General features: G+C 40.2%; 1 protein-coding gene across 4 annotated transcripts in view; it reads right to left on the reverse strand.

Moving 5' to 3' along the window:
* dock1 (dedicator of cytokinesis 1) overlaps positions 1–21,579 on the reverse strand; it is a 263,022-nt gene that overhangs the window by 30,773 nt on the left and 210,670 nt on the right. For all 4 annotated transcript variants that reach the window (XM_028961081.1, XM_028961080.1, XM_028961083.1 and 1 more), the window contains 8 exons: positions 21,360–21,445; positions 20,995–21,151; positions 18,456–18,496; positions 17,794–17,884; positions 13,367–13,486; positions 9,572–9,661; positions 8,982–9,086; positions 1,422–1,563 (listed from right to left, as the gene is read on the reverse strand). In XM_028961081.1, coding sequence (XP_028816914.1) covers positions 1,422–1,563; positions 8,982–9,086; positions 9,572–9,661; positions 13,367–13,486; positions 17,794–17,884; positions 18,456–18,496; positions 20,995–21,151; positions 21,360–21,445 — 832 coding nt within the window. The remainder of the gene's footprint in view (positions 1–1,421; positions 1,564–8,981; positions 9,087–9,571; positions 9,662–13,366; positions 13,487–17,793; positions 17,885–18,455; positions 18,497–20,994; positions 21,152–21,359; positions 21,446–21,579) is intronic.

Genomic DNA, 21,579 nt, shown 5'->3' on the forward strand with positions numbered 1-21,579 from the left:
CGAACAGCCAGACAGGTTGATTGGCTGAGGTGACCCCTGAAGGAAAGTAGTAGTCCTGGTTTCTTATTACAGTTTGCACACCAGATGTTTCTTACCCACCTGCCCTGCTGGTAGACTGATGGTAGGCTGACAGGCACCCAGGGTCGAAAAGCTTTGCATTGTTCTTTCAATAGATCTGCAAGTCTGCATGGTGCATTATTCACAACTGGGGGCAGGCTCACAAACTCTCTCCATATTCTGGAACCAAATAAGCTTGTTGTAGCACTTTCCTCGCTGAACCACTGTATGGGCTAAAAAGCTGTGTGCAGCATTTCTACACACGACAGCTGAATGGTATTAGCTGTTACTGTGTTTGTGTATCAAGGTGGCAGCAGCTTGAGACTTTATACATGCAGATGCTGCTTATGGGGGGATAGGATTTCTCTCTTTCAAGATGTGTAGGAATGTTGCTATGGAGTACCAAAATACCAAGGACCTGAGAAAATGTGATGAGTAGCAATGAAGTTCATCTGGTAGCCTCAATGTGTAATTTCTTTCATCCAGAAAGCCAAGTAAAAGCAGCATTGGAATTGCTCCAGAACCAAATTGCCTGTTCTTGCCATTATGGTTCTTATGTTTTTGTTGGTTGAGCTGGCACAGCTTGGCTCCTTTTACTGGAAGAAATGGCAGCAGTCTTACCAGAAAGAGACGTCTCTTTCAGGTCTTTTTTTATCCCTTTAGTAACACCTTCTTCCCATTTGAAAACCTACCGAGACGTACATCACCACTTTTCATCGCCCACCTGGTCTTCTGGGAGATTAGTCAGACACTCCTGTCATCTCACTGGGTGACTAACATCCCAAACCAGCAATTTCCGTGCCTGCGCCATTTTAACTGTTACCTGTCATGGACTTTTCTAACTCAAAGTTGAAAATGTGGGTAATCAGCTAGGCGCTGTATAAGTCTTGACAGCTCCCTATCCATCATTCAGTTCAGTTTCAGTCAATGCATATTTCAGTCCAGATTAAAAAAAAAGTATTGATCTAAAGGAGTTTAATAAAAGGTGTTAAGTGGTATCGATTCAAAAATGAATTATTTCTCACAGGGACTAAATTCCAAATGAATTTATAATTTAATCCAAGTGAATGTTTGTACCAAAGTTCCCTCAATGGGAACGATTTCACCTTCAAAAGAATATGAAAAACATACAAATGGACAAAACAAAAACACAACATTTGAAAATAACTTCTTTACAATACTCCACATCATTAATTGCTGCAGAATCTGAATAGGTCTACTGCACGTTTACATATCTGCTCAGTATCCTCTGGCCATGTCAGTTTGCTGAGCAAAGCTTGAGCAACAACAGAGGAAAACCTGAAATCTGAATAATGAATTTAAAAGTCTAAGAGTGACTGGGCACTTTAGATGACTAAGGATACACTGGCCACTGGAGTTCCTGGTGTCATCACTGGGCGGGGTAGTAGTCTTCATCTTTTCAGAGTTGGGGAACTGGGTGAGCAGCCTTGCCTCAAAGTCCTCCCTTCGCTCATACTCCTTCCCCCGGTATATAAACATCTTGTTCTGGAACAGAATGCAAATTTAACACATATACAGTTCATCACTTGAAGGCAAAAAAAATACTCAACGTGTAAACAATATTATTGCAATGTGTAAACAATATAATTGCTTATGGAATACACAATTCCATAACAATAATATCTAATAATAGCTTGATAATATCAAAATCATCAAATAACCACTAAATGTATGCCCCAAACAATATTGTGAATTATTCTTTTTTGCTAAAAGAAACAATGGGATTACACCAAAGTGATCATAATCTGCATATCAAGGCTGTAGATGGACTACCGTTACACTTCATACACTTGGCATAGTCTCAGTGCTGGCCAACAGCAGCCGCGGTGCTCTCCATCTTGTGTGGTTTTAAATAAATTGAGTGGACTCCAAAATGACGTGCTGCGGATATTAGCGTGTTGTTAGGGGCATTGCTAAAAAAAAGCCAGCACTGATGGCTCAATCATCTTAATCACACCTCGCGTGCCAGAGATGAATGCCCACTAGCCACTTGTCTTATTGCTTGCAGCACTTCACTAATCGTCACTCAAACCATGCGGCACCTGTTGCACCCAACAGCAGGAGCTCCGAGGTTCAAAGTGCATAATTCTACTGGGAGCAGGTGTTAAATTGTCACAGTACACATGGATGTAGAACACTGTGCATTTCAAAGAGTGTGAACTTTAATGTGATAGTATCATGGAGGATTGTTGGAGATTTGTTCAGGAAAATCACAACAGGAAATTATAGCAGGCAGAAGTTTCTTGCAATGGCAGTAAGACAACAACCAGCCAGTTGACGGATCCACCCCAAAAAGTTAGGGGCTTAAATTTTATACATCCCATTTGGACATTCCATCTGTGTTTATGTAAGGGAGCTAAGTGATAAATATACAAATATCATATTTACATTTACGGCATTTGGCAGACGCCCTTATCCAGAGCGACATACAACGTTACCATCGATGAAGAGATCAATTCTGGTTCACTAGGACCCCAACTATGAATACAATCTTTTTATTCACTCTGTTGTAGATTCTGTACACAATTCGACAATAAGAAAGTTACAATTTAATCTAAATATTCTTTAAAGAGGAAGGTCTTGAGCTGTCGTTTGAAGGTGCTCAGAGACTGAGCTGTTCTGACCTGGAGGGGAAGTTCATTCCACCACCAAGGGGCCAAGACGGAGAAGAGTCTAGATGAATGTTTTCCTTTTACCTTTAGCGATGGAGGGACCAGACGAGCAGTACTGGAGGCCCGGAGTATACGAGGTGCAGTGCGAGGTGTAATAAGGGCTGTGAGGTAGATATGGGGCTACTCCATGTTTGGCTTTGTAGGCCAGCATCAGTATTTTGAATCTGATGCGTACAGCTTCTGGGAGCCAGTGGAGGGAACGTAGCAGAGGGGTGGTGTGGGAGAATTTGGAAAGGTTGAAGATCAGTCGTGCTGCTGCATTTTGTATGAGTTGTAGAGGTCGGAAGATACATAGTGGTAGACCAGCTAGAAGGGAGTTGCAGTAGTCCAGTCTTTATCTGTGCTCCTTCATGCCAGTAAGTTTAAGTGTGTGTGAGCTCATTTCATGTCACAAGTTAATCTTATAACTGTGTGAAAGGCCCACAAATATACAATAATAGCAGTGTTTCAAAATGAACTTGGCAAGTTGAGCAGTTTAATAGAAATTTTTACATTTTACATTTACGGCATTTATCAGACGCCCTTATCCAGAGTGACTTACAATCAGTAGTTACAAGGACAGCCCCCAGGGTTAAGTGTCTTGCTCAGGGACACAATGGTAGTAAGTGGGATTTGAACCTGGTCAAATGGTCACTGTTTGTCACAAATTGGCTGGAGGCCCCTATCCTGCTGCTACACAGCCAATATAGATTGCATTAAAAATGTTTCCAACTCAACTTTTTGCACCTACAAACGCAAACAGTTCGTGCATGAACATATTCACATGCATTATTGCAAAATCCAAAATGAAATAAAGGAAAAATCTGAAAACTGAAAACATTATTTGGCAGTCACAGCAGTCCTTGAAATACAGACAAAGACAAAGGAATATATGAAGCAACTGTCAAATTGTACATACACACACGCATGCACGCACACACAATTAACTGAATCACATACACAATTTCTTCATATGCAGCCTGGGAAAAAGGATAAAGCATTTTCAGTCCTTGGAGTATTACTTATCTTCTGTCACTCCATATTCTTGTTCCCTAGGGAGACTGTCTGTATGAGATGGCCATACACACATTACAATCTTTCAATTAATGAAATGCATTGCAGCAATGAAATGTGCCTTTGGCACTTCTCAGATTTGCTTTGGGTCAGACAGTGACAAAAACACTTTGTATCTGGCTCCTTTTTTAACTCCAGAGTGCTTTCTCAAGTTGTTGCTCTCTCAAATTGGCCAAGCCATGTGTGTATGTGTGCATAAAATATCACTTATTTTTAAACTTGATTCAAACTGGTTCTCAGTGTGCTGCAGTTCTAGTGGTTTTAAGAGGTTCAGTGCAGAAATAAGCAGAGGTAGTTATAACTAGGTATGAAAACACATTAAACAACTTAACACAGGAAAATGTGAACCTTTGCTTAGTTGCCAGTGTTTGGATCTCAGTCAGTTCGTAAACATTTTTAACATTTAGGCTGAATACATATTATTCAGAGTTGGTTTGAGAAATTGAGGGAATAGCTGACATCAACAGCTGAATGGATCTGAGTCAAATGGTTTTGGCCACTAATGGTTTCAGTAACTCAAATTAATACAAAATAGGCAACTCTCTAAAGAACAATGGGGGCATGCACAAATCAGACACAAATATCTAAATAAATTGAATATTTTATGTAGAATGGAGACACATTTATCCAATAAAGGCTTTTGATTGAGTTCATTCCAGTTCCTCAAGAGTATACTGAAATCATTATATGTGCTTTATTAATATATTCTTTTGTTTTGGTCTTCGTGTAAAGTTATATAATCTCATCTGGTTATCACCCCTTGAACAATAATTTGATTAAATTAGTTAAGTGTGGTAAGGAACAAGAATTATCTTGACACTAATATTCCTATCCTCTGGAATATAGATCTGAATCTGAATCACCTTGATTATTCCTTCCACCAAACAGACCTCATGCCACTGTAAGAGCTCAATACTGTACTAAAAAGACTAAAAGAGAAAAATAGATAGAATAAATTCCTTTTTCTGTCAATAAAGAGAAACCTGCACATATCGATCTCACAGATGTACTGCAATAACAAGCCAATTTATGCTGGATAAGCATCCAGCCTAGAACAATGTTCAACCCCCCAGCAATAATGTTGCTGTTGGAGAGAATGAGTGATGCTTTTTTGAGGAAAATACCTTTTCATCTAATTGCATTAGTGAGTAATATATCATAAACATTTGCATCAAGATTTGATGTGTAAAATCAATTCTTAGGGGAGACACAAATGTGTATCAGTGAGTATTGATTTCGCTTTAAAATTTATTACGAACACTCCCTGCCACCCCTCTCAACCCTGCAAGAGACAGGAGGGACAGAATAAACCCTGCTTCCTGCAGCTTTCGGTTAAAGGAGTTTTACACAATACATTGCAGAGGTCAAGAGAGTGGATGCAAGACACTGCCATGCTAATGCACATTCATGTAAACACTGGACAAAAAATTCAGTTATGATAGTGGGCGTCTCCGCTGCTGCAGCCATTATTAATAATCTTGCCAATCTATAGTTTATAATCCCCTCCTCTCTGAAATCTCAACAATTAGCTGCAAGTTCTGGGGCTGTGACCAGCTTTTTTGGTTTAATATGGGTAAAGAATGATAAAAATCTCAGCAAAAAATATCACTACTGGACCCATGGAGAAACAAGGGCAGCTTTTAACAGCGCGAGGCACAATCAATAAAAATAAGGTCAAAGAGGAAAAACATCAGTATATAAAGTACTGAGTATTGATAATAGGATTTCCTTATCACAAAATTAATGATCTATTATTGGCAAAAATGGGTGGGATAGACCTTCCTTCCTACCATACACAGAAAACAAATCAGATCTTGGCAACCAAAATAAGTCACTTAGCATTAGTACCAAAGTAAATAAATGTATCATGAGTCTAAACTGAGCACCTGAATCTATCTTTAAATCGTGAGTCACGCAGGCTGTCTTAATCTTTAGTCTTAGGCATATCCATTCTCATTTTAGTCTAGTCTAATGACTAGTCTAGTATTTTAGTCCGAATTATCCATGAATATTTTAGTTTAGATTTAGTCAACGAGCATTGATGACATTTTAGTCAATGAAAATTGTAGTAATGCAATTCTACTTAACCCAGTACCTAGTAGAACAGAAAAAAATTAGTCAAACCCATTTCATAATTAAAACAAGGTATCTTATTATTACGAAAAGGAAGCGACATTTTAGTCTTACAAACTATATTTAGTCTCGTTTTTATTCGTGAACAATATAATATTTCATTACAGTCAGTACTCGAGTTGAAAAAACAGTCAAAATCAACACCCTTCTAAAACAAACATCCCTCTGTCCTATCCCGTGTGCTATTTTATTATAACGAATGCATAGGCCTATTCGGTAAACTACCAGTAAACTGTAAACTACGGGAGGGCACCCGAAAATAATGTGCGTGCCAACTTTTACATTTATTTTTTTTATTTACCTCAGTAAGCGGCATAGCAGGTGGCAGGGCCAGCCCATGCCATAGGCAGTATAGGCAAATGCCAAGGGAGCCATCCATCCAGGGGGCGCCAAAAACGAAATAAGAACTAGTCTGTATTAATGTTTCTTAAAGGTATCCTGACAATTTCACTTTGTGAGATCTAATATTAATACGAGTTCCCGTCTATGGTCCTGCAGCAGCTAAAAATGGGGATAGGTGTAAAGAGTGTTTTTGCCATTATGCTTTGCCATTCAGAAAGCAAAAGCTCAGATGGCCAGATTTGGAATTTCTCCCCTTATGAGGACATAAAGGTTCCACAGCCATGTCTGTCTGGGACAACAGAGCTTGTGGCTGTAAAGGACAAGGACAAGCTACATTATTTGGATCAGCCTTTTTGCACCTGCGGTCACCTTAATGCAAAGGGTTAAAGGGAAAGAGAAAGAAAGAGAAAGAAGAGCTTATGTCCTTCCTCCCTAGGAGACCGGGATTCACCCCAGCTCAGCAACCATGGCCCACCTCCTCATGAGGGGCAGAGGTTATTCTTGTGGGTAAAGAAACGTAATTAGAAGGTGTTTATGTGACTTGTCAGGTGGGGTTATGGTCACTGGAACTGCAGGCTCCTGCTGTGGACCAGTGTGCACATGCTTTCATTTCGTGCATCCCACATACTGGTCTGGTGCAGATCTGCAATTTCGATTGGAAAGTATCGATCATGTTTTCGCACTTTAATATGTGCATATTTAATGTACAGGAAGTCTGAAATTTCTCACGCAGGTACTCTCTAAAGAGATAAAAATGTGTAAAGTTTTTCCTCTATTAAAATGTATTTGGCAGCAATTTCAGCTTGCCTCATAGGTGTGGGGGCAGCTCCAGTCCAGTCGTTTCCCTGAAGGGCGTCAGATGTCTGTGTCCAGTTGCCCGGCCACTGTAATTTGTCACTGGTGTTGGAGGCTATGTGTGTTCATTAGCAAGTTCTACAGCAATGATGTGATTGCTCCTACTCTGGTGAATGCAGTCCTGGGCATTATGTGTGCATCAGCCCTTCTGGGTACTGGGCTAGCAATTGGGGCACTTTCTATATCCCATAGTAAGAGGTCGAGCAAAAAAAAAAAAAAAATACAGAATACAGATTAAAAACAACAACAATAATAATAACAATAATAATTATTATTATGGCTCATTCAGATGCTGCAAAAATTTAGTATGAAGTCTGATCTGTTGATACAGCTTCACTCTCAGCAACATATACACAGAAAATCTATTTTGAAAGTGGAATAGAATAAATCAAACCCTATTTCATTTACCACACAGTTCTGGAAATTGTCACATTAAAATAGATTTTTTTTCAGAATCATGCTTTTTTATTTTCCTTTCTCAAGGATCGAGATGAAGCTGAAGTAGTGAGCAGACATCAAGCTATCATTTTATTCCGATTATACTCTTGACTTTTCGGAATTGTCTATGAAGTGGCTGGTTTCATAGCAGATAATTCTCTAAGCTCACATATGTATGCACACACACAAAGTTTATTTAATCTCAAGCACCGGAAAAAGGCATCCATTCATCACCTCAAAATCTGGTGTGCAGGTGAGGGCTTCTCTGGCATGACTAACCCCAGCCAGAGAGTGAGGGATAAGCCACCTATCCATTATCCTGCTATGCTCTGAAACCTTGGGTAGGAGATTTTCCCCATAGATTGCTCAATGTCAGCACACTCTGAAAAGGACCTCCCCCGCCATGACGAAAGGGTAACCACACATATCAACTCACAGGAGGTTGGGGGCTGGTGGGCAAGCTCTGAAAGTGGTGGAATAAGCTTAAGAAGAACACCACAACAAACAATACATTTAAACAGAAATCCATCCACTAGTGGGTCAATGGTTAATGAAACTCCCTGAATCTAGACAATATAGCAAAAAAGTATGGATTTTCCATATAATAAAATATGAGTTAATTTAAACCATAATTAATACAAAACTTCCCCTAGTATCTGCAAATGCTCAAACTCATTTCATGGAACTGTGTTGTCTTTAAGGTATGTTTAAGAATTTCAAAAAAGCCATGTAGCCAGTGGAGGGAACATAGCAACATAGTGGAGGGAACATATGCTGTTCTGGATCAGCTGGAGAGGTCGACTTACAGGAAGACTAGCCAGGAGTGAGTTACGGTAGTCAGTAGGAACATGTAGAGAACAGAGAGAGAGCACCCACAGTGCGCTGTCTAGAACCCAAATTTCCCTGCTGTGAGACTGCAGTGTGTGCAACAAACAAACAAACAAACAAACAAATGAAGGTACATGTTAAATTGACAAAATTGCTCCCAAATGTTCCAAATGAGGACCAGGATAAAGAGGTTTGAATGAATGGAAAAAACATAAGATTAAAAAAATAAGTGCTTTATATTTACATATCTTTCTTACAGCTCATGAGGCCAATTAAGGCACTTCAGCAACACCATAATCTCCAATCACATTACATACAAATAAAGACAACACATAGTCCTTGACTATTACGGACTGAGGAAGGTATTCACAACTAAACATTCATCACATCATGGGTTTTCTACATGCCTAATCACGCCTAAAATGGATCACAGGCCATAGCTTGGACAACCCTGATCAAACCCAGTCAGCATGCAGAGTTAACAATGTTATATACATGTATAATGCATATCTGTGTTATACTAGTGAATCAGCGGTACCGGTGTGTGCAGTAGCTGTGCTTTATGCTTGTGCTTTAACTCACCCTGAGAAATGAGGGAAAGCCAAGGCCATAGTATCCCACAGCAAAGTAGTCAGGCTTTGGCCGAATCACCTTCACTATGTTCTCATAGAACTGAGCTTGTTTCCGCTGTTTACACACACACACACACACACACACACACACACACACACACACACACACACACACACACACACACACACACACACACACACACACACACAAAGAAATGGTTTACATGCTTCTTCATATTATTTTGTAGTACAATGTTTTATGTGCATCACACACAGACAAACACACACACACTTAATAATACTCAATCAGCATCATCAAGGGTGAAGGGGGGTTAAAACAGTCAAATTACAAGGCATTTAATTCTTCTAAAACACTCTCAGGCAAATAAGTAACAACTTAATGGGAAAACACATTTTAATAAGGAAGGACTTTGTAATTACAGATTAGGCACTGAGGGAGGATGAAGCACTTCATCAAATTTCCTTGAAATCAAATGGGAAAAAAAAAGCCCGGCCTGAGAGCATGTAAACATGCGATTATGATTTTGTGTCAGGAGTTTGACATTAAGACAAGAGGAAAGAAAAAAAATGGCCTCTCACCAGCAAGGCACTCAGTTGCTCAAAGTCGAACATCTCATTCTCGTACTGCTCCGCCAGCTCTTTGCCGAGAATAATGGCCTCTTCCCACATCTGAAACGGCACGCGTAAAATCAGCATGACATGCCGAAATAAACACTCACATTCTTTGTACGCTGCTGTGGTTAGGATTTCATCTAGCCCATAATAATTTTTTTCAAAATGTGAAATTAGCTTTCTATTGAGGGATAAGACCGGAGGAACTGTCAAAGTTAGGGCCTTTAAATGATCAAATTTTTTGGGGGGTAATCGTGTTGGAACCGGGGCAGCTACTGTAAAAGAATCGAGGCTGATGACAAGAACAGTGATTCCTTGGTGGCCAACAGGTAAACACTTGGTTGTCTTGTGAAAAGCTGAAATGGAACAGATTAGGCCCAACTCTGAAAAAAAGAGATAAACAAAGTGATGGTGTGTATACATCCCAGTACATCCAGTCTGAAAACTGCACGAAAGATGCTTCGGTCTGAATTGAGGGCTTGCAAAGGATGCTACAATTTCCTAACATTTTGGAATTTACCACAATTCCTTATGAGATACAGGCAACAATTTTTAAACTGGTGTCTTTGCGCTAAGTGAGGGGCGTATATGCTACTGTAAGATAAGGTGTATACAGGATATACATAAAACGAAACAAGAAAGAACCCCCTTTGAAGCATTCTATAGAAAATAACTATCCATTTTGTTGTTGTATAATTATTTCTGTCACCTTGAACATGATGGGCTAACATAAGTCTTCTATGACATTCAGCAAAATAATAGAAGGACTTACATGCTGACAATTGGTCTGAAGGTGAATCTCTTCTAATAATTACTAATCAAAATAATAGAAACAAATAACACTGAGTAAATTCAGGGTTGCTTTCTTTCAAATATCCCTGATTTACAATGTTGGTCATGGGATGTTGCCAGTATGCACCCATCAATAACCTGGAGCATTTTCTGATCACCTGACTCAGCTCGTCTCTCCCAGGTAGTACTTTTACTGGTGAAAAGTTGAGTGGAGCCCGAATGTGCTTGGGTTGCAGAGAAAATAACTGAAACCACCAAAGCATGACCCTAAAACCCGCCCACCCAATTCAATCCACTTCAGGTGCAGATCAGATAGAACAGGATCATTTGCATTCTGTGGCTTCTACAATGTGAGGGGAGAGGGACACTGCGGGGTGGGCAAGAGAAAAGATAAAAAAAAAAAAAAAATGATACAGACAGAGAAAACCTTCAGCTCAGCACCTCTTCTTCTCTAACCAGTTATCTTTAGCCAGCTGGGATTAAAACGGACTCTTTTTGTCAGAGTTGCCTTAAGGCCTGCCAGTTCAAAGAGAACCCAGTTTACACACAAAACAATCCATATCAACAATCTGGGCAATGCAGTGAATTTACATTTCCTAGCCTGAAATAACCTGAAAAAATGCGTTTCTGCTCCACTCGCACAACTGCAGTCATGGAAGAGCATAACTGTAAATCCTAAGCAGTTCCAAGTCGCAAGTTAATTTAATTATGGCTACTGTTAAAATACAGAATTAAGCAGTTATGCTATAATACTACCTAATACTACCTAATGCAGCGCTGTGTGGTGACACCCATGGTGGCAGCTTGTGTGTTTACATCAACACGGAATGGTGCAAGAACTCTGTGCTAGTCTCTAGCTATTGTTCATACTGGTTACAAGTACCACCTGAGCTGCCAGAACAAGAAATAATTTATATAAAAAAAAAAAAAGAACAATACAAAACAGAAAATTTAACAGGATTTGTCTGAATGTCAGAACTTGTTCTCTGCAATACATGGCAGATGCACACACACTTGCTCTATCTCACTCCCTTTGTTCAGACACTTTGCATTGAAATGCAAAAATTTGAGCGTGTCCACATGCTCCTGGATCAGGCTCGCTATGTTGCCTGCTGCAAAAAACAGCTGCACAAATGGTGTTGATGTGGCAGGGATGCAAAGGTAAGGAGTGAAATGATTGTCATTGTGAAACACGGCAGCACACAGTGACAGAACAAAATGTGTCTTCTGCTTTTAACCCATCACCCTTAGTGAGCAGTGGGCAGCCATGAAAGACACCCAGGGAGAAATGTGTGGGGATGGTATTTTGCCTTCTAATAATGGGTCCACTTCCTTTACCCGCTATGCCACCACTGCCCCACTTGGCTAGCCTGGCCAACATGGGATATCTTTTATTGTTAGCCTACAGTAGCCTGGGTTGTCTTCCTTGGCAAGGCTCTTTTCTCCAATGTGAGGACTTTGTTCCTTACTTGACATCAGTGAGGGTGTTAAAAATGATTTCAAGAATGTCACAGCTTTCAAACAGTTCATTATGCGCTGCCAAATAATTTGGAGACAACTGTGAAATAGGAACTACAGGCGCCTCACCTGTCCTCTCCAGATCGCCGTAATGTTGTCATGTGGGCTGACAAGCACACTGTTTAGTCATGGGATTATGGAAAGCCAAACAGGCCACAAATTGGCTGCATTTTAACATGTGGTTTTAGGCTACAAAAGCACCGCTTTGAACAATGTTTATAACGCCTGTTACCTGACGCTGCCAGCAGCAATTTTTTTCATAACAACGCACGTAGTGTAAAACCATGCATTAAAATGCAGGCGAATTATTGACCTCCACCCTGTCTATGATGCGCCAAACTCTGCTAGCATCAGAGCGTGAGAAAGACAGAGTATGTTCGCTGCACTCCTCACTCAACTAAAGTAACATCCTTATGAAATAATCGATTATGTTCTGCACTGCATTGATGCAGAATTGTAAAAGTCTGCATTGTGATTAACTGATTATGCAATTAATTTCAACACCCCTATTCTGAACATGGACAAAAAGAAAAGATGATTGTTGATTTCAAAAGACAATGGAGGGACCACTCTCCACTGGACATCAACTGATCTTGTGTGGAGAAAAGTTCCTCTGTGTTCATCTAGAGGAGAACCTCTCCTGGGCTATCAACACAAGCTCAACAGACAAAAAACACTACAGCATCTCTACTTCCTGCCGAGGCTGAGGTAAACCCATCTCCTACCACTCATCCTCACCATCTTCTATAGAGGGACTATTGAAATCATTCTGACCAGCTGCATCAGTGTATGGTTTGGGAACTGCACCGCATCGGAAAACAAGACCCTACAGCTGACAGGATCATTGGAGACTCTCTTTCAGCCATTATGGACATTTACAACACATGCTGCAGCAGGAAAGTCACCAGCATTGTGAAGGACTCTACACACATGCTCTCCTCATCTGGAAAAAAGCAGGACCTCACTGCCAGATTGTGCAACAGCTTCATCCCACAGGACATCAGACACTAAACACTCAGGGACTTTACCCCCTGGGTACCTCTTATGTTAAGAACATATCTCTAATACATTTCTATTACAGTAGCATTTGCACAATGGTACTCTGCATCTTAATGACCAATTTCACAAATATTTTTGTGCTGTCAGTCTTCTTTGTTGTCTACATGGTTTATTTGATGTTACTCATGTTATTCTTGCACTGCTTGTCTTACACTGCTGAAGTCAAAGTTAGCCAGCTTGTCTGTTTTTTTATGTCAGTATAATACTTTGTTTAAATGTTACATGTAGCACCAGGTTCCAGAGAAATGTTTTGTTTCTCTATGTTCTGTCTAACATGTACAGTATGTAGCTGAAATAACAATAAAGCTCAACTTGAACCTGTACTTGAGTAAAGAAAATCTGCACATATGACCAGGGCCAATTTGTTTTTCTTTGATAAGCATTATGACATACCTTGCCCTTGTCAAAGTAGTTGATAATCTCCATGTAGAGCTGATCTTTGAGCTGGCCCTGTGTGTTTGCCTGGTAGCCATCGCGTTGAGTGAGATGGGCTGCGCAGGCCTCCTCAGACCACTGCAGGGACAATAAACAAGAATAAACATATAAACATCAGCAGTAATAAACCGAGCGCACATCGGCGATGTGATTCAAAACTGCGGTGGACCAAGAGCCTCCTGCAGCCTTCTAGATATTCTGCTTTACAAAGTCATATTCATAAAGAAGGCATTCAGGAAAGAAAAAGACATCAAAAAGAGACACATACATACACAGGGCTTTTACTGTACTGTGGGCCACAAAACTCCACCTCAGAGGAACAGTAATCCAAGCAAGCCTGCTGGCCCCAGTTCTAGCAACCAGGCGAAGATGTTACTAATGCAAGTACGGCTTAGTCAGATCAGATCATATCGACTTCTGTCACCGCATTACAATAATCATTACGGAGTCTGTTTGATGCTCTACATTACACCGCAAATTGCCAGAGGAAACAAGCAGGCAGAATCAAGTGGGAGATCGCAGCAATGAGACACCCCATTGGTCCAGCTGACCCAGCCGAATCACTGTCACTGGTTTCAGCAACACGGCTGTGCTAACCCTCCTTAAGGGCTTGTCAGAACAGATTAATTACCTGGCCGAAGCATAATTGACACTTCTGTTGTTATGCACAAAAGTAGGCGTCGGTGTTTAGCTTCCTGGGGAAAAGGGATCATGTTGAACGAGACCCACATCTAAAATGGCTGAGCTTGCCGAAACCGTGCACAAAATGAAAGCAAGTCTGCCCCACCGAAGCCGTAGCCATGCACATGGGACCCTCAGGCTACACAACGAGTCTATTAGCTCTCAGGAATGATGGCACTGACATTCCATCACTACCTGATCAGCATAGCAAATAGGCCTTTTGATGTAAAGCCAGGCCATTGTATGGTAAATTTACTGCATTTCAGGGGGAGAGCTTTGAACTCATCCCTTGGTGCAGTCCTTTATCATAAGCAAGCTAATTAGTTGTAGCTATTAAAATATATAAACATACAAAAACAAACTGCAGTGAGCTGTTGCCCTGGTGTCCCATGACCCTGAAGTGAGTGTGACCATTAAAACCATGTAGGCATAACTGAAAGTAAGAAAGAAAGAAAGATGACTTTCAGCCCAAATTGAGAATCCTAGGGGAAACCCAGTCACAAATAAAATGTAAAACCTAACATAATTTTCCCACTCTCTCTAATTCCAACTTGCATGAAAGCTCATCCCAGCATGCTTTCAGCCCACTAGAACAGCAAATGCTCTCATTGAGGCTCTTGTCCCCACAGCATGTGGAACACATAACGTTTGAAAGACCACTTCCATCACTGGTGAATGGTTTAATGCAGACAAATCCTCAACAACTGAGTGAGAGAGTGACTATGAGCTCAGATGTTGTAAATGGACATTTTGGTCACTTAAACATCTGTATACTCAGTTTACTCTAAAGCAGACATCTTAAACTCCTGTGTTTAGTTTTCTTTACAGGGTGAAAAGAAAAGTGGATGCTGATCTTTAGAGCAATGGACATTTAAGTACAATATTTAGCCAGGTTGGTTATTTTTATTTAGTGTCACTTCAATAAAAAAACATGTTAATATTCACAGCTGTGGTCTGCTGCTGTGTTTCATTTCAGCGTAGTTATTATTCTTAACATCAGTAAATCACTGCATTATCAGATATTTTCAGAATTACCTAAATCTAACATAATTCAAACAACGATTCAAATTCTGGTTGAGGCCATTCCTTGACATTATCAGTGAAGTTTCCATGTTGCCAAATAAATGGATTGCTTCCATTCCCACAGGAAAATAAATATAATTAATGCTCTTTAGAGTGTGTGTGTGTGTGTGTGTGTGTGTGTGTGTGTGTGTGTGTGTGTGTGTGTGTGTGTGTGTGTTTGTGTGTGTGTGTGAATGGAGTATATACCTTTTTGAGTTGGCAATAGTATAGGAAAATGCATTATTTTTCTAAAAAGGTAACCAACTGGGTCATCAAATATGACAAAAAAGAATCATAAGAGTTCTAAATAAACTGAAATGAAAATGTTGTGTTCTTTATTGCTGTGTGTAGTGATTATGGCTAAGAATAAAACAAGCACCAAAACACAAGAACAGCATATGAAGAAGGAAAGGAAGAGTGAAAAGGATTCTCATAAATATGGAAGTGTCATTCTTTCCATCAAATACATACCCTTCTCTCATGATCAGGAGGTACAAGCCTACAGCTAACAAGCTGAGTCACCCTAAACGCTTTTCTTTTAATGTTGCTATAGTGCATTCATACCAATAAAACCATAATGGATTGAATTTGACTGTTTAATTATTGAATAATTAAACGGGTAGGTGGCCTGCGGTTCATTAGTCCACATTGCGATACTGCAAGCCCTAAAACCCCCCTGGAGTGCAACAACGAGGCAGAAGAAAGTGAGCGATGGCCCAGAGAGAGTGTCAGCAGCCGGGATAAGAAAAGCCCCCTTGTGCAGCAACACGCAAGGGATCTAATTTCACATTTCTCCCAACACGGTGCATAACAATGGCCTGATACTGGGAGGCTAGTGTAATAACGTTTGAATGGCGCCCATCCAATGTCCTCTCTGCTAGTACGGCTTGGTCTATTTACGGCTGATCTGATATCATAGATCATTTGCATTCCCGGGCATGAACAAGAAAAAAACCCTGCTTCTCAGCAACTCTTTCCTCTAATCTCCTTCCAGACCTGATTAGCATGGAGCAAATGTATCCCTGCGCAAGATGTGCTTTTTGGCATGAACACTACAAAAACGACTGTATTTGCTCACCTGGTTCCCATGTTTTCGTTCTCCCCACTGTCTCTCCCCCATTGCAGAGGCTTCATAAAGCATTTGGTGGCTTAACACTAGTAATCCGTATTTTAGCTCCCTCTTAAAGGAGGCCTGTTAGCGTGTTTGATTTGCCCAGATCCAATTTTCTGATCCAATTCATTTTGTCTGCCGGGGCAATTTTAGCTCAGTGGCAGGTGAAGATCTTTTGGGAAATAGAAGAGGTGAGTGGGAGCGGGGCAGGACTGACAGGGTAAACATGGTTACTGCAGGTCAGTAATGAGTTAATGTGGGCAGAACACCATCAATCTTCACCAAAAATGAGCACAGCTAATGGTTACAGTACGAAGGAAATCAAAATACAATATGAACAACTTCAGTATTGTGACATTTTCTAATACTTATTTGAACCTTTTCCTATTTAAATTGTGAGACGACGAGTAATTTTTTGGTATTTTCAATAAGAATTTATAGAACCCACTCATGGTAAAATGCCTCTGCACACCAATACCAATGCCAATGAACCTGACATCTGACACAGAAAATCAACAGGTCATCCAGGGGTCGTAAATAGATTAACTACCTCTTGGTGGTCCTGAAATGTCAAGTTCACAAGGTCAAAGTCACCTTGAAATTTAAGTGACTTCATTTAATAATACCTAAACTACTACAAAATAGAGATGTAATCACATTCAAGATGACCTCCAGGTGTTCAATGTGTAGCTTGGCAGTTGAGCGTTTCAGATAACTGGTATTCTGATTATTGATGTGAAGTACACTGAAATTGAAGGAAAAGTGTGGTACTGTGGCTAATTGAATGTTCTTTAAGATTTAAAATTAGGCCTTAGAATCAGGACCAACAGTGATATGCATTTCAAAACAATGACAGTGACATGCCGAATGCAACCTCTCATCTTGCAATGACTTCTTTTCATACCATATTTGCCAGTTTACATGCAGCAATAGTTAGTTAATATCTGCAACCCAGACTTTTCATGTCAATCACTCCTCCGCCTTTCCTTTACTTCCTCCTCATCAAGCCAATTATCTTCATGTGAACAAGCTGGCAGAGAGAGAGATCTGATCACTGATTAGTCTACCCACGACTGCTTTCACATTTTTATGTTAGATTCATACATCGGCATTGGATTCTGAAAATCAAACAAGTTTCAGAAGTTCAGTAAATTAAGCTGCCCTGACTTGATATTAAGCTCCCATTTTGTGGATTTTTTTTTGTTGCTTTGTTCTGATTATTGCACATTATTTATTCGAATTCTTCATGCAATTATTGTACAAAACTAGCATTTACTTATCAAGGAGACAAAAATGCCAAAAAGGGCTCTAAATTTGATATTTTTATTTTTTTTTTGTTGTGAGAAATTGACCTGTTCAGAAGTGCAACGAAGTGCAAGACACAAGTAGAGATTTTAACCTTCATTTGTCCGACGATTCACTTTGATTATGATTATCATGTCAGTCATTCAATTCAATTCGATATGAGTTTAATTTAATCACCCCTAACGGCAAGGAATGCCTTTTTTTGTGTGTGGGGATCTATACGCACCTTGAGCAGCTTGGCGTGCAGCAGCAGGGTGTAGGCCGCCTCAGTGTAGTTATCACACTCCTTGTGCAGTTCACAGAGCTTGTACAGATACCTGAGTGAGCGGGAAAAGGGCAGTGAAGTCAGAAGTCAGCTAAGGGGGGAAGACGATGCTGATAATATTGAACAGTGATTTTTAATCCTCATTACAGGGTTACACAGGAACTACAATGCAACTGCAGTTAGGGCCATGGCTTTGTTTGTTAAATGATGGTTAATGGGTGCTGCAGAGACTGCGCGCCCAATTCATTCATCAAGAGGCCACACTGTTCAACATCTACACTTGTTCCATCAGCCAGAGAGCATGAACCGGAAAAGCAGGAGTGGAAATTAAATTAAAAAAATTAAGGAAGATTTGGAGGGTTATATTCTTACAGAAGAAGGAATGGTGGGCATATCATAATTTATTTAGTCTCACCAAGATTTCACAGGCTTTTAGGGGGATTGCAGGCAATCCCTAGGGAATACAGGCAATCTGAATTCTATGGTCAAATTAAAGGAAACCCTTAAATTTTCATTTACAAAAGAAGGACCTGTGAGACTCATGAGTGAAAACATTCACAAGGGTTGTCCTTAAATGTTTCAGTTAGCTATGAATCCATAAAAGAACAGTAACATTTTCTTACCTGATGTACATCTCCTCTCTTTCAATTTCTTTGTAGAAATTCTGGGGAGAAGAGAAGGCAAGCTTAGATAAATGACTAATTACTAAGAATGCCCCACAGCAGAGTTCACAGCAGTGATCTACCGCTACCTGAACCAGAATTGTTTCAGATGAAGGCCCATAATTAACCGCTTCAACACTAAAGATTACATTATCTAGGATAACCTAGGTGGCAGATATTGTGCCAATTACAATAACATGGACTGAAACATTTTTTTAATGAAAATAATCACCGAAATCACATTTTGGAAGGTGAATTAGACCCTTGGCTCCAAGCAGTCAAAAAAAGAAAGGGATAGAAAAGAACTAAAAAAGCCATTTACAGCACATGAAATGCATCTGAGTGATTTGATCATTTAAGGCATTTAAGAAAACTGCATGTTGGTTCAAAAGTTTCTGATTGGTGTTGTGAATTGTATTTCAAATTGTCCTTAGCATAAAATATTAAGTTCTAAAACTAGAAACAAATTATGCTTCTTGGTGTGTAATTATTCATAACCCAGAAAATTATATTTTATAATGTTTTTCCAAACAGAGTTAATAATGGGAGGAGCCCGATTATAGACAGCTCTCACACAGGCTACTGCCTCATTCAGTTTTATTTTAAGACCACATACAACAATAAGGCATGTCTATAAAACAAAACGTCGATAAAAAACATATAACACAATATAACACAAACGCCTATAAAAAAGTTTCTTCTTGTTTTACTTATGTATGTGAATCCTTAGCTTATGCTAGCAAACAAGACCCATGGTAAAAGCATATTGCTGCGCTATGCACCCATAATGTTTAAATTTGTCTCCCTGGTGTCTGATGGGCCTGACTGCCTGTTTGATCCAGCCAGTGTGGCGTTGGGCCCGCAGCCACACTGCCACTCAGGCAGCTGCTGGCCTGTTTAAGAGGTACTGACATTTCACAGCGGTGCCGAAATGTCAGTCTGTGCGGCGGAGCCTTCGGAGATGAACTCCTCTCTGATCACAGGTTAATACATGCGCAGGGAGAGGAGCTGTCTGCTGCCGTCTCCCTTTTGTCAGACAGGGTGTAAAATGTTATTTAGAGCCCCTTATCGGGATCAACCAGGAATCAATTTGTGGAGCGTCTGTGGGGACGCGGTGTTATTGCGGCAGGCTGTTAGAGCCATTGCCGCTTTGACTCGGCTGCAATGCAGATGGACGATAGCAGTGAGCGGAAGAGGTTTTAGTTCATAACACCGCAGAGCTGTGATTATTCACCTAACATTTTCAAACCAACACATTTTATGGCCTGTCTAAAGCACAATATTGATCAGCAGAATAAAAGTGTGCCGGTGAGAGTGTGTTAGTCTGTGCATGGGGGTCAGTGTTGCAAAAAGTGTGTTTACACTTTTTAGGCTAATTTAAGCTAAAATTACATTTGTAATGTAATGTTCAAAGCCTTAGACTTACATTATGGTTTGAATTACTGTGAATTATGAAAGCCACTGCTTCTGAACTATTACTCTTTTTCTGAAAATTTCTCTATTAAAAATCTCTATAAAATCCTGAGAGATCAGTTCCAGATCAGTTTTGAATCCTATATTTTCCTTTGATGAGGAAATGATGATCTGTTTGTGTAACATTCCTTGAAAATCTCCCTACGTTGAGGGCATATCCATGTAATTTCCTTTTTGTACTTCCAAAAAGAGTTTTAAGTGGCTAGGTATTTTTCTTAAACCTGATCTTGTTTCAGGTTCATTTCACTCCACACTCACTCACTTTCTATAAAGGCTTAGTTCTAATTCAGGGTTGTGGCCACCGAAGCCCATCCCAGGACACTGGGTGCAGGGTGGGGACTCACCACAAACACCCTACAGCTACAGACAATTCACACTAGAGTGCATGTCTTTAGATGAGGAAGACTAAACCTGCACCAACAGGGAATAACAGAGCAAGCAAAGACTGTACAAGGTCCAAGCCAAATTTAGAATTGGAGGACACATGTGTGAGACACATCTTGGACAAATTTTTTACATTAATATTTTTTTTCCCCATTGATTAGACGATGCTTTTCAATTTATGGACTGTCTGTAAAAAAGCAAACTGTTTAGAAAGCACTCATTTAATAAATCACCCTTCAAAATGTCCCACAGGCTTCAGTTAAGAACGGCTGACTGATGAGCGAAGCCTCGTTTCTGCCGTAATCAAGCTTAGCCCACCAAGCGTCTCGATTTGCACATAAAAACAGAAGGCGACAAGTGCTTAAAAATCAATTGTTTCAAGGCAATTAGCCATATTGTGTGTGTTAATACGTGCGAGGGAGAAGGAGTGTGCCATAGTGGTGTATTCTCACATGAAACAAAACTAAAGGGTTTTGCCCATGGCCCTTTGCCGTTGTGGCTCTGTAAATTTTGGTATCCAACGAAAAACAAATGCTTCTGAAGATGAAAGCACTCTTCCTTTTAGTTTAGCCATATTTTAGAACTAAAAAGGCATAGGACTAAATAATCATCTATCATCCATAGGACACAAATCACAAATTACCAGCACGTTGACGGTGCAGCTCATGCGGTTCTCCTTGTTCTCGTCATGCATGATGGTCCTGTAGTCCAGCAGACGTTCCAGAAGCCTCACAACCAGCCCTACAAAGGTCTCACCATTCTTCGCCAGGTACTTGTGCTTCCTGCAGTGCTCCAAGAGGCTAGAGGAGACACTAGCGGGTTAAAACTCACCCAAATTATCCACCTACAAAGCCTCAGAAACACAGTGTGAAAATATCATGTAACATGTAGTTATTACAAAACAAAGATAAATGACATTGATAGCAGTGCAGGGTACGAGGGACCCACTTGCGTTCATTAGCCGCACTTTTGATAATGTGGCGATTTTAGCATAATTCAAGCACTTACATTTTCTGAAAGAGTATTTTGTACTGTTCATCTCCTCGCCCCCCTTCCACCTCATGATCTAGCTTGGTGATGATCTCGCTTTCAAACTGCGATTTAATAAAAGAAAAAAAAATAAAACAGAAGCGGCAAAAATAATTCATTTTATTCACTCTCTCCTCTTTGGTCGGCTACACCATGGGCCATGAGACAGTGATACATGGGTCTAGTATTGCCTATATTT

This window comes from Denticeps clupeoides, chromosome 2 (genome assembly GCF_900700375.1).
Source record: "Denticeps clupeoides chromosome 2, fDenClu1.1, whole genome shotgun sequence".
In the NCBI taxonomy this organism is placed as follows: domain Eukaryota; kingdom Metazoa; phylum Chordata; class Actinopteri; order Clupeiformes; family Denticipitidae; genus Denticeps; species Denticeps clupeoides.